This window comes from Pelobates fuscus, chromosome 5 (assembly GCF_036172605.1).
Source record: "Pelobates fuscus isolate aPelFus1 chromosome 5, aPelFus1.pri, whole genome shotgun sequence".
Taxonomy (NCBI): Eukaryota; Metazoa; Chordata; class Amphibia; order Anura; family Pelobatidae; genus Pelobates; species Pelobates fuscus.
Genome location: NC_086321.1, coordinates 132,163,316 through 132,176,949, shown reverse-complemented (window position 1 = coordinate 132,176,949; position 13,634 = coordinate 132,163,316). Strand labels below are relative to the sequence as shown.

The following is a 13,634-nucleotide window of genomic DNA, read 5'->3' as shown; positions in this document are numbered from 1 at the left end:
AGTTTTTTTTCTCTATGGTTTGTGTTATTGGAGTACTCAAGGTTATTAAAATCTACATGGCCCATATATTTTGGCTTGCTCGCTAAACAGGGAAATTTGGAGAACTGACAAATAATTACAAATTCAGTCCACAATACACATTTTAGACTCAGATTTTCATTTTTCCTTGCCACTTGATCCACAGTTTCTAATCTAATGTATAATCCCAGTTTTAACATATTTATAATAATGTACTTTAACATTTTTATTGTTTGCACTTGTGTTGTTTACTTGTCACTATGCCCGTCATAATTTGTTTATACTTGATGGCTTTCTAGTATTTAAATAGATTTGCAGTTTACATGGTTGAGTATTTATATTTCTTCTGAGCAGGCAGGGCCACCAAATTCTCACAAAGCTTCTCTTCCTGTTGAATGTAGAGACTGTGATCTGCGGGTTATGTGGCTAACTTTGAATATCAAATGTGTTGGCAACAGATCTAACCTTCAGCAGATAATTGCTGTGAAGCTGAAAATACTATATATTTTTCACACTCTATATCCTGGTCTGCATTTTACTTTTTTTGTGCAGTGTGCGTAACCTTTTTCTCAAAAACACTTGCACAACACATTTTCCTGTCCCTGTCCCACTTTTGTACCCTGGTATCCTTATGGGGACACAAGAGATGTCACCAGCAAACACATTGAAAGACTGTTGATAAATTTGCTTGCCTGCACAAAACAAAGAGGCTTTTTTGCCCATGTTAGAGCTTCTCAGCAATGTTCTGCGCATGAGATGTCATTGAGGTGCATCAAACAAACATGCTTGTGTTTTGCAGGGTGTGCTTGTCATTTATGATGATACAACATGCCCCTTCTACTGGGCCACTTTGCTTTTAAATGCCAGGACCAAATTTGTGGCTCAAGCCATGTTGCCCTGACCAACACGAATTGTCCCTTTAAACTGTGATTAAAATAACTCTATATCATTAGGTAAATAAACCTATTCCTAATGCTACAGTGTCCATGTCCCTAACATGATAGGTCAGACCTCCCCTTCAGTGAAAAAGGGTTACACCTCCCTCCCCCTCCCTTTATTTATTTAACTTTCCTCTATCTGGGTAGGTCTCCTCCTCCAGCAAAAGCATGTTGATTGTGGGGCCTAATACACATTGGTGGCACTTGACACTTGCATTAAAATTTCCCCATAGGAAAGTATTGAATCCGTGCATTCCTACCAGGAATTTGAAGATATGAAGGCGCAGTTAGAGACTAGAAAGCGCCTCTAGTGATTGTCTGGAAGTCTGCCAGTAGAGGTGGAGTTAAACCTGCTATGTATTCATAATCATTTTCTCAGAACCTGCCTGCCTGACAGGAAGAACAGAGAGCTCTCCTTCATGGAGTCCTCCTGCTTCCCAGCATAGCAACCACAGTACATGTAATGTAATTGTTATGTCTTACTACTTGCCCAGTGCTGGCTAGAGGAGTATAGGAACAGAATGACGGATGTCCCTTCTATCACAAGCTAAGGCGATGGCAATGAAGCCAATGTGTGTTGGGGTTATAGAGGAGGACACTTCCCCAAGCTGGACCATTCCTTTCACAGCACAAGTATTCTATCCATCCATACAGAGATGTAGGGGTATTATTGACCCATATGTCCACTACCCACAGCACTAGATATACAGTGTAATATTGCAGGGTTAAACAAACATGGGCACTATAACCAGACCATTTCAATGAGATGTGTTCCTTTTAAAGACAAGACAGGGTGCTACTGCCATGGTAATTTTCATTTATCCCTTTGTTACACTAGTAGTTCATTCTGTCAGACAAGTCATGCCATATAATCTTCTTTATCGACTTTCTAAGAACCTCTGCCATGCTTGGCACTTTAAGATAGGTTCTGCACTCTTAAATGGACTTTAATATGGGGAATAGTGATTGAATTAGAATGGGTTAAAATGAGTAAAGAGGGCTAAGAGTGATGGGAGAAAATGGCTAATTGAAGAGCCATGTCTTCTTTTTTTTTTGCCTGGAATTGGGCTGATCTTCCAGGATTTGGTTATAGAGATTTGATATATATTATAATCTGTACAGTGCATAATTAATTGGGCTCCATTATTTTCCAATGTATTTACAAAACCTAGTAGAAAAGTGGAAAACACCCAGAATACGTTGAATATATATACAAAATATGGAACAATCTGTGAATATATTCACGGATTGTATCAGATGCCAGGTTGTTCCATATTTTGTATATATATTCAACGTATTCTGGGTGTTTTCCACTTTTCTACTTGGTTGTATATTGTCTATATTGGTGTTTGTGAGGTACACCTGGGAACACTTTTAGTTATACGTTTTTATCACATATTTTTAGTGTGTATACTTCTTTTTGTTTATATATTTACAAAACCTATTCTGATATGATAACGTGATACTTATCAAGTGGAGTTGAGTCAGATGCTTTATTCACTAAATGATGATTTGGTAATAACATTTCAAAATAGCTAAATTTGAAGATTTCCCCCTCAACATGTTTATCATTCTTTACATTTGTATGCATGGTCCTATCTAGCTGGCGGCACAACATAATTACAACCAGCCGTTTAGTTAAAATGTATCATATACTCTTTCTCGTTCTAGAGCAGGGGTGCCCAAAAGGTAGATCCGCAGATGTTTTAAAACTAGGCATCATGGGAGTTGTAGTTCTACAACATCTGGGGATGTACCTTTTGGGCATCCCTGTTCTAGCGAGTATCCCATTTTCCACAGTAGAAAATACTACTAGGACCTTATCACTTCCGAATAGGCTAGATAATCTAAATAATACATCCATATAAGGTAGTGCCAACAGTTTTTTTTTTGTTTTGTTTTGTTTTTTACCCCGGCACAGGGCAGTACCAGAATATTTGAGTGTTATTTTAAAGAGTAGGTCTGGGGCAAAGTTTAAAAAGTTGGTCACCATGGAAACAAATACTGTTCTTGCTCACTGTTCCTCTTTTAGAACTTTTCCCTAGAATTACTCTTTATACAGGTTACACCCTTTATGTCCCAGACTAGGAAAGAAGCAGAACGCTTTACATTAATTTATTTTATTGGTTATTTAATATTGTAGTGTGTGTGTATGTGTGTGTGTGAGTGTGTGTGTGTGTGTATAATATTGTGTAATACATACTTAAATGTAATATATATATATATATATATATATATATATATATATATATATTACACAATATTAAATTATATAAAATAAATGAATATCAACAGTTCTGCTACTATCCTAACCATGGTTTTATATTTTTATATATATTTTGTAATAATTGATTTATTACACTGAGTACCAGACCTCTTCTTGCACCAGGATAGGGGAGTACAAGAACCCGTTGTTTATAAATCCCGGGTTAAAGTCCCAGGCTCCGGCTGGGGTGCCAGTAGTGTCCATCCCATGCACACAGTCCTCCCATCGGATGAATCACTGAGAGGGTGATGATTCGTGCGCTCTGCTCTCTCGCAGCTGGAATGTTGTGGTTAGTGTGTGAGGCTCAGCTATGCAAATGGCCAGGAAGTGTATGGGCTGAGCGCGGCGGGGCAGCGCGTTGTCTCATCCACTGCTGGCTGCACACTGAGCCGCCGGGGGGGCTGCTATGGAGGCCGGGGGCTCACATCGGCAGAGAGGAAGCTTGATTTAATTGGAAGTAAGTGTCTGGAGGGCGACGGGAGGGGACTGTACGGACACAGACACAAGAGTCACACGGCTGGGGGCTCTCTGTTATACTCTGCTACACTCCGATCTATCCCGCTGCTGGGCGCTATGTGTGATATACTATGGGCTATACTCTGCTACACTACGATCTATCCCGCTGCTGGGCGCTATGTGCTATACTCTGCTACACTCCGATCTATCCCGCTGCTGGGCGCTATGTGTGATATACTATGGGCTATACTCTGCTACACTACGATCTATCCCGCTGCTGGGCGCTATGTGCTATACTCTGCTACACTCCGATCTATCCCGCTGCTGGGCGCTATGTGTGTTATACTATGGGCTATCCCGCTGCTGGGCGCTATACTATGTGCTATCCCACGGCTGGATGTGTGTTATACTATGTGCTATACTCTGCTTCCCTCGGTGCTAGGATCCGATTCCAGTGTTGGGAATCTCTATAGGGTGAAGGGGGGTGTAGTTGAGTCACCGTGTGCTCAGTCAGATCCTCTCCCCTCAGTACTTTCCATTCCTTCTTTGGGTAGCACTAACAAACTGCACTGTATTGCCATCTCTCCATTTACTTTCCTGGCCCAAAAGCCATCTTTAGTCTCCGCGTTTCTTCTCTCCCTCTATTTCTGCATTTTTAGCCCGGACACACACGGCAACGAGGAAAGCTTAGTAAATAGAGTCAACAACATCGAGTCCCTTCCGCTTTCCGTCAGTGCCATAAACAGGAGGGCTGGGGCTGGTAAACACTGCCTGTGGGAGGCTGTCTTATCAGGGACTGCACCTTGACCTTGGCCCACGCTGGCTTCCTTATACTGTCCGTGCCAGGGCTGATCGTTCCAGGAGGCTGCAACATTGTATCAGGGAGGGGGCGGGGCCAGCGAGCGTTCTATGAGGAAAGTGAAAGCACTTAACACATTGTATACTGCCTCCACCTGTGGCGGCTACCTGCAGGCTTCCAGTTTAACCCTCTAGTGCCAGGGCAGGGGAGGTGGGCAGCGGCTGGCAGTGTGGAGCAAAAGGGGTGATTGATTATGCGAAGGCTGGTGGCTGGGTAGGATAGAGCTTGTTACCCAGACTGTGGGTACCCGCCCCCTGTTCCCAGCAGGCTGGATCCACTCAGTAAGTAGAGCAAAGGTGAGCAGATGGTTTATGTTACTGTAAGGCTGTCGGAGGATACACCAGGGATGTCTGCAGAATTTAACCCTTACAGTGTGTGTGAGAGAGCAACCAATTGTATTGCTTCCTCGGGCACATACCAGCATGGCTTGGTTTGTGGTCTCTAACATTTAATATTGGCTACATTTTTAGCCACCAGGGCTTGGTGTTAGTACAGGCACCACGATCACCGCATGAGCTTTCCCTCACTTCTTTAAATGTGAGGGGTTTCTTCACTAAACAAAAAAAAATGGTGAATTGAAAACTAAAAGGAAAAACTAATATACCAATAGCTGATGTTAAAATATTTTCCTACTAGGCTATTGCTACAACTTAACTAATATAAAGCGTAAACTTTTTAATACAATTTGGTTGACCGCAGTTCTGAGTTTAGTGAATAAATCCATGACATGGATGTTCAGTACCGTTTCAACATTTAGGCACAAGTAAACTGAAAGTATAGCTAGGTTTGGGATTTATTTATTTCTTTTCTTTTCAATATGTCTGTTCTGGCATAAAATCTAAAGAATTTAAGTTCCCATTTCTAACAGTGCACACTTTAGTGAATAAACTGTGAGTCAGACCAGGAATTGAACTGCATACACTTACTCATGGCTCCCATGCGATTTGCAATAGAGGAAGTTGTTTAAAAAGGATTCTTTAATGAAGGTGACCTTGATGTGTAAATGTACCATTTTAAGGTCCACATTTCATTCTGATTATAGCAATTTAATGTATAGAACACCTTTTTATAGTCATTGTCATTTGTCACCAGTGTCACACCCAAGTAGTTTAGATGTCATTCTACATGGCACGAGAGCTGGACCTGTTGCTAGAAAGGAGGCAAAAATTTGATAGATGTTTACAAGCCAATTTGATCTTTTAGCCATAAATGCACTTTTAAATTTTTTTTTATACATTTTTGTTTAAAGCAGAATTATGGCTTAGCAAAGAGGTAACAGTGTTATTGTATAAGACATATTTTTTTAATGTATTTGTTTCCTTAACTACAGGTAGATGTTTGTGGGAAAAAAAAGTTAAAGCAGTGCTGTCATGGCCCCATCAGATTTTTTTTCATTTGTTTTTAATTTTTTATTTTTTTTTGTTCTCCCTCCCGACTTATCTACATTTTATTGTCACCATCTCTCCCCCCAAAAGACCTCTAGCTCCTCCATTGTAAAAAAAATATTTTTTTTTTAGCTGCCTCATTTCTTTTCTGGATCTGTGTCCTAAGTGCCATCATTGTGTTCCTGGATATAGTTTACCGCATCACCTTAATCGGCCCACACTATTTGCCGCAGTGAAATTCCCACACATGCCCACCTGTAGACTTTCAGCTATTTGTCCATTCATCCGAAAGACAAAGGAATGAATAGAAATTATAACGAATTATATGAAGACCGAATTGCAATTTGTTCTTCATTCGTTTAGTTTATTGCAAGGAGGGAGTTACCGGTACATGGCCTTATAATGCCCACCCCAATGCCCCCTCACATTATGGGGGTCATTATGACCCCCCATATTAGTATAAGGGAGTCAGTAGCTGCTCACTGTTGTAAAAAAATACTCCAATAATAGTGGGCACTTATTAACTATTAGCAGGGGATGGCATAGTGTCCCTCACCCGTGTCCCGTGAGTGAGGGCTATTAAACTAAACGGGGGACCTAGTGTTGTTCCCTGCCGCCGCCTCCATCCGTTGGCGGTGGGTGGGGTTACTAAATGATAGTGGGGAAGACGTATTGTCCCCACTCATTGACGGCGGGCGAGTGCCCTACATGATCGGGGGGACATTAGCAGCAGCTGGGGTCCTAAATGAGGCTCTCTAGCCTCAGAAAAGTTGACTTTGAGTGCTCTGATTTGTTGGCATTATGGTACTTTTTTTCCTTGTTCTAATAATCACCCACCGTCAGTGGGTGGGGACTGGGAGGGACGGGACTATAGGCCGCCCATTTTTTATTTAATTTTTTTTCAGCTTGAAGTTTATTGAAGTTTCAAAATGAGGGGAGGGTACAGAAAAGAAGAGGGTGGGGAAGGGAAGCCAGTAGATTCATTCATATGACAATTAACAATTACAGAGGCTGTTATTGCATAGCGATCAATTTGTGCTGTACAATGTAGGGTCGCATCTCTGTCATCCTGAACCCTTCGTGGAGACATAGACCCTATTCGGAACTTACACATCATTCACTTTTTTTTTTCTCCTTTCGTCTTCCCTAAAATACACAAAATAAATTAATTTGCAATGTTCTACGTGTGTAGGCATATCTTGTGCCATTTGTATCTCTGGGGTTACTGGAATAAACCACTGGGGCATTGATTGATTAGACATATTTGGTCTGAACCTGTCGCTATGTACGGTGCAAATTTTGTACTCCAAGTTTCCCGTGTTCCTAGAAGGGTATGGGGTGAACTTGGAGAGTCTGTCTGTTGCTTTGTGGAGCAACGAACACTGTTCAGTGTGGCCAGGGAAGGGGGTAACTGAGTTTAACCAACGTGTTTGCAGCAGGCACTACATTCAGGTCCTATTGGGGCCTTTGGATCACAGGGGTATTTTGATAAAATGGAGGTTGTGGTGAGTACCAAGTATATTATCTTTAGAAGAGGCCTGGAAATGTTAGTGGGGAGTAGTTTTAGTAGGAAGGTCTCTATCGTGCGTTCTACTCTGAGTACAGTCGTTGCTTGTATTCTAGCTGTCACCTTTCCAGAGGTCTGTTATCCATGGACAAAACCACCATATGTGAAGCATTGTTTCTATGGCCGTGGGCGATTGGAATCTCCGGCAATGGTTGCTAAGGTTTGGGTATATGGTGCGTCCATTTTAATTTAGAACCTCCAACCACCGCATATGGGAATGGGAAGGGGGGGCTAGAGTGGACAATAGGTTTAATAAATATATCTATCTATATCTATCATTATTACCAATTATTATTTTTATTTATGCATGTTTCATCCAACGTGCACATATTGATGTTCCCAAGGATACCGAAATGCTATTACTCATTAACATCAAGACTGATTGCAGCCCTTCTCTTACACTTAGATTATGGGACTGTGCCCGTGTGCTAATGACAGGAATGAAAGTCTCTTGTTCCATTAACCATGTTTATAGTGATCCTAAATGTGATCGCATGTATGCCAGAGCATATATCTGTTATGGCGTCCTTGCCATTGCAATGACCACATTATACACCATTTTCTTTTAAAGGGGCAGAACAACTAGTACAAAAACTAGCATTTGTTATTTATAAACACACACCTCAGGATATCGTTTTGTCAGTTATGTGTTTAGGAGATTGCTACCACAACCACAGTCCCTTGACTACCTTCCTACAGTGACTTTGAGAATGGACTCTGCTGCAGTTAATTCTGAATTGTTGGGCTTACGTATATTCTTTGCAAAATTCCTAAAGTCGAACAACTATTAGGAATATTGCATTCGTTTCCATGGTGATTGCTCATGTTGAGAACTTTGCCACAGAATTGTGTTTTAAGTTGACACCATAGATCAACTGATGTCTGTGAGTGACTACAATGTATCCACTTTATTTTTCTCAGAATCTTATAAAGTTTATCTGGAATTCCTGGAGCAGACGTAACATATGGCTCCATCAATTGTAAAGAAATATTTGTTTAATACAGAGGACCTCATTGTCTGTATTTTATTTGTAATCTGATTTCTTAAATCTATAGATCTGCTGTTTATCATACTCTTGGCAGTGTTAATAGCACTAACCCATCTGCCATGTGTTCAGTGTCTGACACCCTGCTTAGTTATATCCATTATAGTAATTTGCTTAGTTATAGTAATTTAAAGGGGCATTCTACACACCCAAATCACTGTTTTAATGTAGTGGTTTTGGTGCATAGACCCCATCCTTGGATCTATAACAGCAGTTTATTTGCGCTTGAATGACACTGACCAATAGGAAGAATCCACAGATTATAAATCTTTATCTATCACTCATTCAGGTGCCCTGCTGTGGTTTTCTAGATTCCCAGTAACCTGTTCTATTGACTGGTTTTTATATGTTGGCATAGCTATAGAACCTTAGTCACCGTTTAAGTGACTAGGGCCCTGTTCAGTGGTTAATAAATGATTACCATTTATTTTCTTGCCTTAATCCAGCGCCAGGCTCCCTAGGCACTGGTGACCTCTCCTCCTCCATGGACGTCAACTCCCGAGTGGAGCCGAATGCGCATGCGTGTCTAGAGGCACGCCCGCATTCAAACCTGCCCATAGGAAAGCATTACTCAATGCTTTCCTAGGGGGATCTTATTTGACGCTGGACTCCATGAGGATGTCCAGCATCAAATAAGTATAATTTACTCGGTGTAAATTGCGGAAGCTGCCTCTAGTGGCTGTCAGGGAGACCGTTTTCTCTAAAACTGCTATATTTTCATCTGTAAGGTTAAAACTAGGGGCACCTGGCACCCAGACCACTTAATTGAGCTGAAGTGGTGTTGGGTGCCTATAGTGGTCCTTTAACCCCTTAAGGACCAAACTTCTGGAATAAAAGGGAATCATGACATTCCCTTAAGGGGTTAAACATTTGTAAACGGTTTTATCTTAGGTTACTAGATGTCATAAATTGTAGACCCACTATTTACAATCAGCCCTTGACCATTTGAGATCTGCTACTGTGCAGACTAATGTGGTTTGCTGAATAGGTTTCATGCTCCTTCTATCAGTATTTATCCATAGACTGTGGACAACCCTATAATGTAAATAACAAGGCCGATGATGCATAAAAACGGTGTTAATTGTGAAGAACCATTCTGGGGCAAAGTTCTAAAAGAACATTGATCACCTTGAAAACCAATAAAATATTTTTACTCTTACCTTTAGCCTCAGGATATCTTTTAGTACACAACCCTATTTGCCTGTATTTAACCAGTGTCCAGTAGGCACAGTGCAGGCTGTGGCTTTGTAGTAAAACTAATTTGTACATGTTAATCATTTCTAAAGCGTAATCACTGCCTCTTTGCATTGATCAGATATATCCAATATCATTATACCTTGAAATAAGATCACAGAAATCTATAAAACTGATTCATAGTTGGATTGTTCACTGAGCAACAGGTGAAATATATGCCAGTATTATAACCTTGTAGTTAGATGTAACTTATAGGTTCTGTACTAGATTTAATAGGATTTGTCAGTCAATTTAACTTGCTGTGGTAACCAACATCACTTGAACTGAAGGTGATGAGCTGTCCCAGTAGAAATGTACTCCATCCATAACCCACTTTCCTGAAAAGAAGAACCAAGAATATTGCTTTTTATTCATGTCAAACATAGTGTGTAACCTAAAGTAAAACCGTATTATTTTTGAATGGGAAACCGGGTTTTACAAAGTGTAAAAATTATTCCATAGACAGCATTACAAAGCTAACGTAAACTAAAAGTGGCACATGGCACAATTTTTCTTAACCCCCTAAGGGCACATGACGGAAATATTCCGTCATGATTCCCTTTTATTCCAGAAGTTGTGTCCTTAAGGGGTTAAAGTTCTCTTCCGCCTTCGCCGATGTTTCAGTCATCTTCCAGCTATTGATGAGTTTACTTTTATTGCAGCAGCAGATGCCCCGCAGTAACCAAGAAGAAAAAGATGAAAAAGAGAAGGAGGTCGATAAAGAGGAATACAAACAGGACCTGGAAAATGATAAAGAGGAGCTTGGAAAGTATGTTGGACTATCTCTAGGTCTTAGCTGTTTGTTCTTCACAGAGCTAGTGTGTGCTGTTTGTGTGTGTGTGTGTGTGTGTGTGTGTGTGTTTTTTTTGTTTTTTTTTTTTCTACTCCTGCAGTATGAGAACTTTATTCTCATTTTGATAAACTAAAATGTATATTCATGCTAGAGTTCATATTGACGTATGGGCATATCCTCTGAGTTGTTCTGAGTTTGGTCCAGGAGAGTTGTTTTTTTCCCCTTTTTTGTACTGTTTGTACGTCTGTACTGGAAATTGGTGTTTTGTAGTCCCTTGTTAATTCAGAAATGGTTTTGTGGAATACAAATGTCATATATTTACGGAGATGTGTAGGCAATCCTCTCTGTATGCTAGATATGTTGACGCTGCATTGTTGCTGCAGCATAGACTTTACCTCTTTAGCATAAGGTAAGGTTGGCACTGAACCTTCTTCACAATTGTGCAAAAATATAATTGTTTTGTATTCCAGAGAGAAAAATGACGACACATCCGGTGAAGAGAATGATGATAAAGAAACCATAACCGCCAAAGGACGCAAAACTGCCAACAGCCAAGGCCGGCGTAAAGGTCGGATAACTCGGTCAATGGCAAATGAAGCCAATGAAGAATCTGCTGTACCTCCGCAGAATGCAGATTTAGGTAGGCTCGATTCTACAATGCTGCTTTCCCTACCTGGTGTTTTATTATTTTGCTTATGCTTCTTATTTTTCAAGGAATTAAACTTTGAGGGAAGGCTTCTCTTTTCTAGGGTAGATGGTTGTTCGAGAATTTACCGTTTGCTTCCTCTTGATCTCCCAGATTTAGTGAAAGTGCTTAGTGTGTGGACGGTCATATAGAACTTAGGAATTGTTCTGATATTTTGGGGAGCCTAAAAACAAATCCCTGTGTGCTGACTGTACATCTTTACACTGTATACTGTATTTTTATTAGATATCAATAGACAAATCAATGGCATTAGACACTTCATTTGTCGTAGAGTAATTTCAAAGCGAGTAACATTTTATATATTTTTTATTATTTATTTTTTTGACTAGAGCAGGGGTGCCTGAAAGATAGATCCACAGATGTTTTAAAACTACAATCCCATGTTGTTTTGCAGCCCTTTAGAATACCTTTAAAATGACAAAGCATCACAGAAGCTGTCGTTCTAAAACATCTGGAGATCTACCTTTTTGGCCACCTCTGGACTAGAGCATTGTCTTGGTATCCATCAATTTTTATAAACATTTTAAACTGAATGTTATTTAGTTATAAATTATTAATTAGGAACAAATGGTACTACAGAATGTTCAGAAACAGACACTCCCACCACTTTTTATTTAAAAAAAAAAAAAAGGCAGTGTTCTATTTAACTGAATGTTTCATATTCAGGTACCACGTCTAGAGGCTTTCTCCGTGACTGCCACTAGAGGTGTTACTAGGCAGTAATGTAAACATTGCCTTTTCTCTGAAAAGTCAGTGTTTACATTAAAAATCCTGTAGGGACATGCTATAGACACCAGAACTACTACATTAAGCTGTAGTTGTTCTGGTGACTATAATGTCCCTTTTAAGTTTTAATTTTAGTATTTAGCAAATGTAACCGGAATTAATGCTGTCTGGAAATTAGAACTGTCACTTTACTTGTTTTTGATTTTTAAATCTAATCCTTTTCAGACCCTCCTTTTCTTTTCTTTTTTTTTTTCTGTGGGGGGGGGAGGTGGGAGAAGATACATATATCTGGAGGAGGGGGGCACTCAGAGATGCACACCAACCCCACTGACCCTAAGCCAGAATATGTCCATTATAGAATATTCCCTACTGTTGTTGTTGTGCAGGGACACAGACAGCGATGTTTCGTCTTTGTCTGCTACTGCTTTCTCCTCAGTATCCTCCTATTGAGCGGAGTTTGTGGACAGGAGAGGTGACATCGCATCCTTTACTCTTGCCCGTAAGACCCCACTCACTAGAAGAGCTCACCAGCCAGGGGCCGGGCGCAGATGCCACAAATAATTTGTTTAATCCTCCCAATCCAAGTTGCGGCTATAGAGAGAAGGGGGTGGGTCTAGGGAGGACAAGCCAGTTACTTCCTCACAACGTGGTCCTAGCATGCAATGTGTGCATGTCTGTATGTATGTCAATGAGTACTTGTGCCTGTGTCATAATGTCAGTGATTATGTGTGTCTATCACTGTGTGTGTTTCACTGAAATTCTGCCAGAGAGAGTGAGTATTTGTTGTTGTGTCTGTTTTTCAAATCAATCCTTTGCTATGCTTTTTGTAGGGCTAAATTAATATTTAGTTGTTCACTAAATTAAAATTTTTAGAAATTAAATATTTAAATGGCATAAATGCTCCCAGCGGACATAAGTCGAGGTCTTATTGGCCAAGTAAAAAAAAATGCATCATTGTGTTACTGTGAGTATTATTGCTGCACAGCTCCGTGGTACCCATACACTTAATGCATTACTGGATGAAAGAGCTTCCCTGTAGTAAAGCTAGCCCTATGAGAACTCTATATAATAGATTTTCTGTACCGACTGCACATTTGCAAATCATGGAAATGCTTTTACCTAGCAATGCTCTGGATCCACCCCTGCTGCCCACTGTTAAAGGGACACTATAGTCAATAAAACAACTTTAGCTTAATAAAGCAGTTTTTATGTGTAGATCCTACCCCATGCAGTCTCCCTGCTTAATTCTCTGCCATTTAGCAGTTAAATCACATTTGTTTATACTGCCTAGTAACTCCTCCCTACATGTGATATGCACAGCCTTCCTAAACACTTCCCGTAGAGTGCTCTAATGGTTAAACTTTTATTGCAAATTTTTTTTTATTCAGAATTACTTATCTCCTACTCTGCTAGTAGCTTGCTATACCTCGCAGAAGCCTCCTGCATGTAATTAAAGCTCAAATTACAGAGCATGAGGTGAACATTTTAAAAGTTAGTGGCATCTGATTAAAAAAATGAAACCCTTTTGTTCTCATGCAGGCTGTGACAGTCAGTCATGAGAGGTAGGGCTAGAGCTGCATGAAAAAAAAACTATTTAAAGGACCACTCTAGGCACCCAGACCACTTCAGCTTAATGCAGTG

General features: G+C 40.3%; 1 protein-coding gene across 10 annotated transcripts in view; it reads left to right on the top strand.

Moving 5' to 3' along the window:
* NCOR2 (nuclear receptor corepressor 2) overlaps window positions 1-13,634 on the top strand; it is a 360,458-nt gene that overhangs the window by 237,830 nt on the left and 108,994 nt on the right. For all 10 annotated transcript variants that reach the window (XM_063454320.1, XM_063454317.1, XM_063454326.1 and 7 more), the window contains exons 15-16: window positions 10,431-10,537; window positions 11,032-11,201. In XM_063454320.1, coding sequence (XP_063310390.1) covers window positions 10,431-10,537; window positions 11,032-11,201 — 277 coding nt within the window. The remainder of the gene's footprint in view (window positions 1-10,430; window positions 10,538-11,031; window positions 11,202-13,634) is intronic.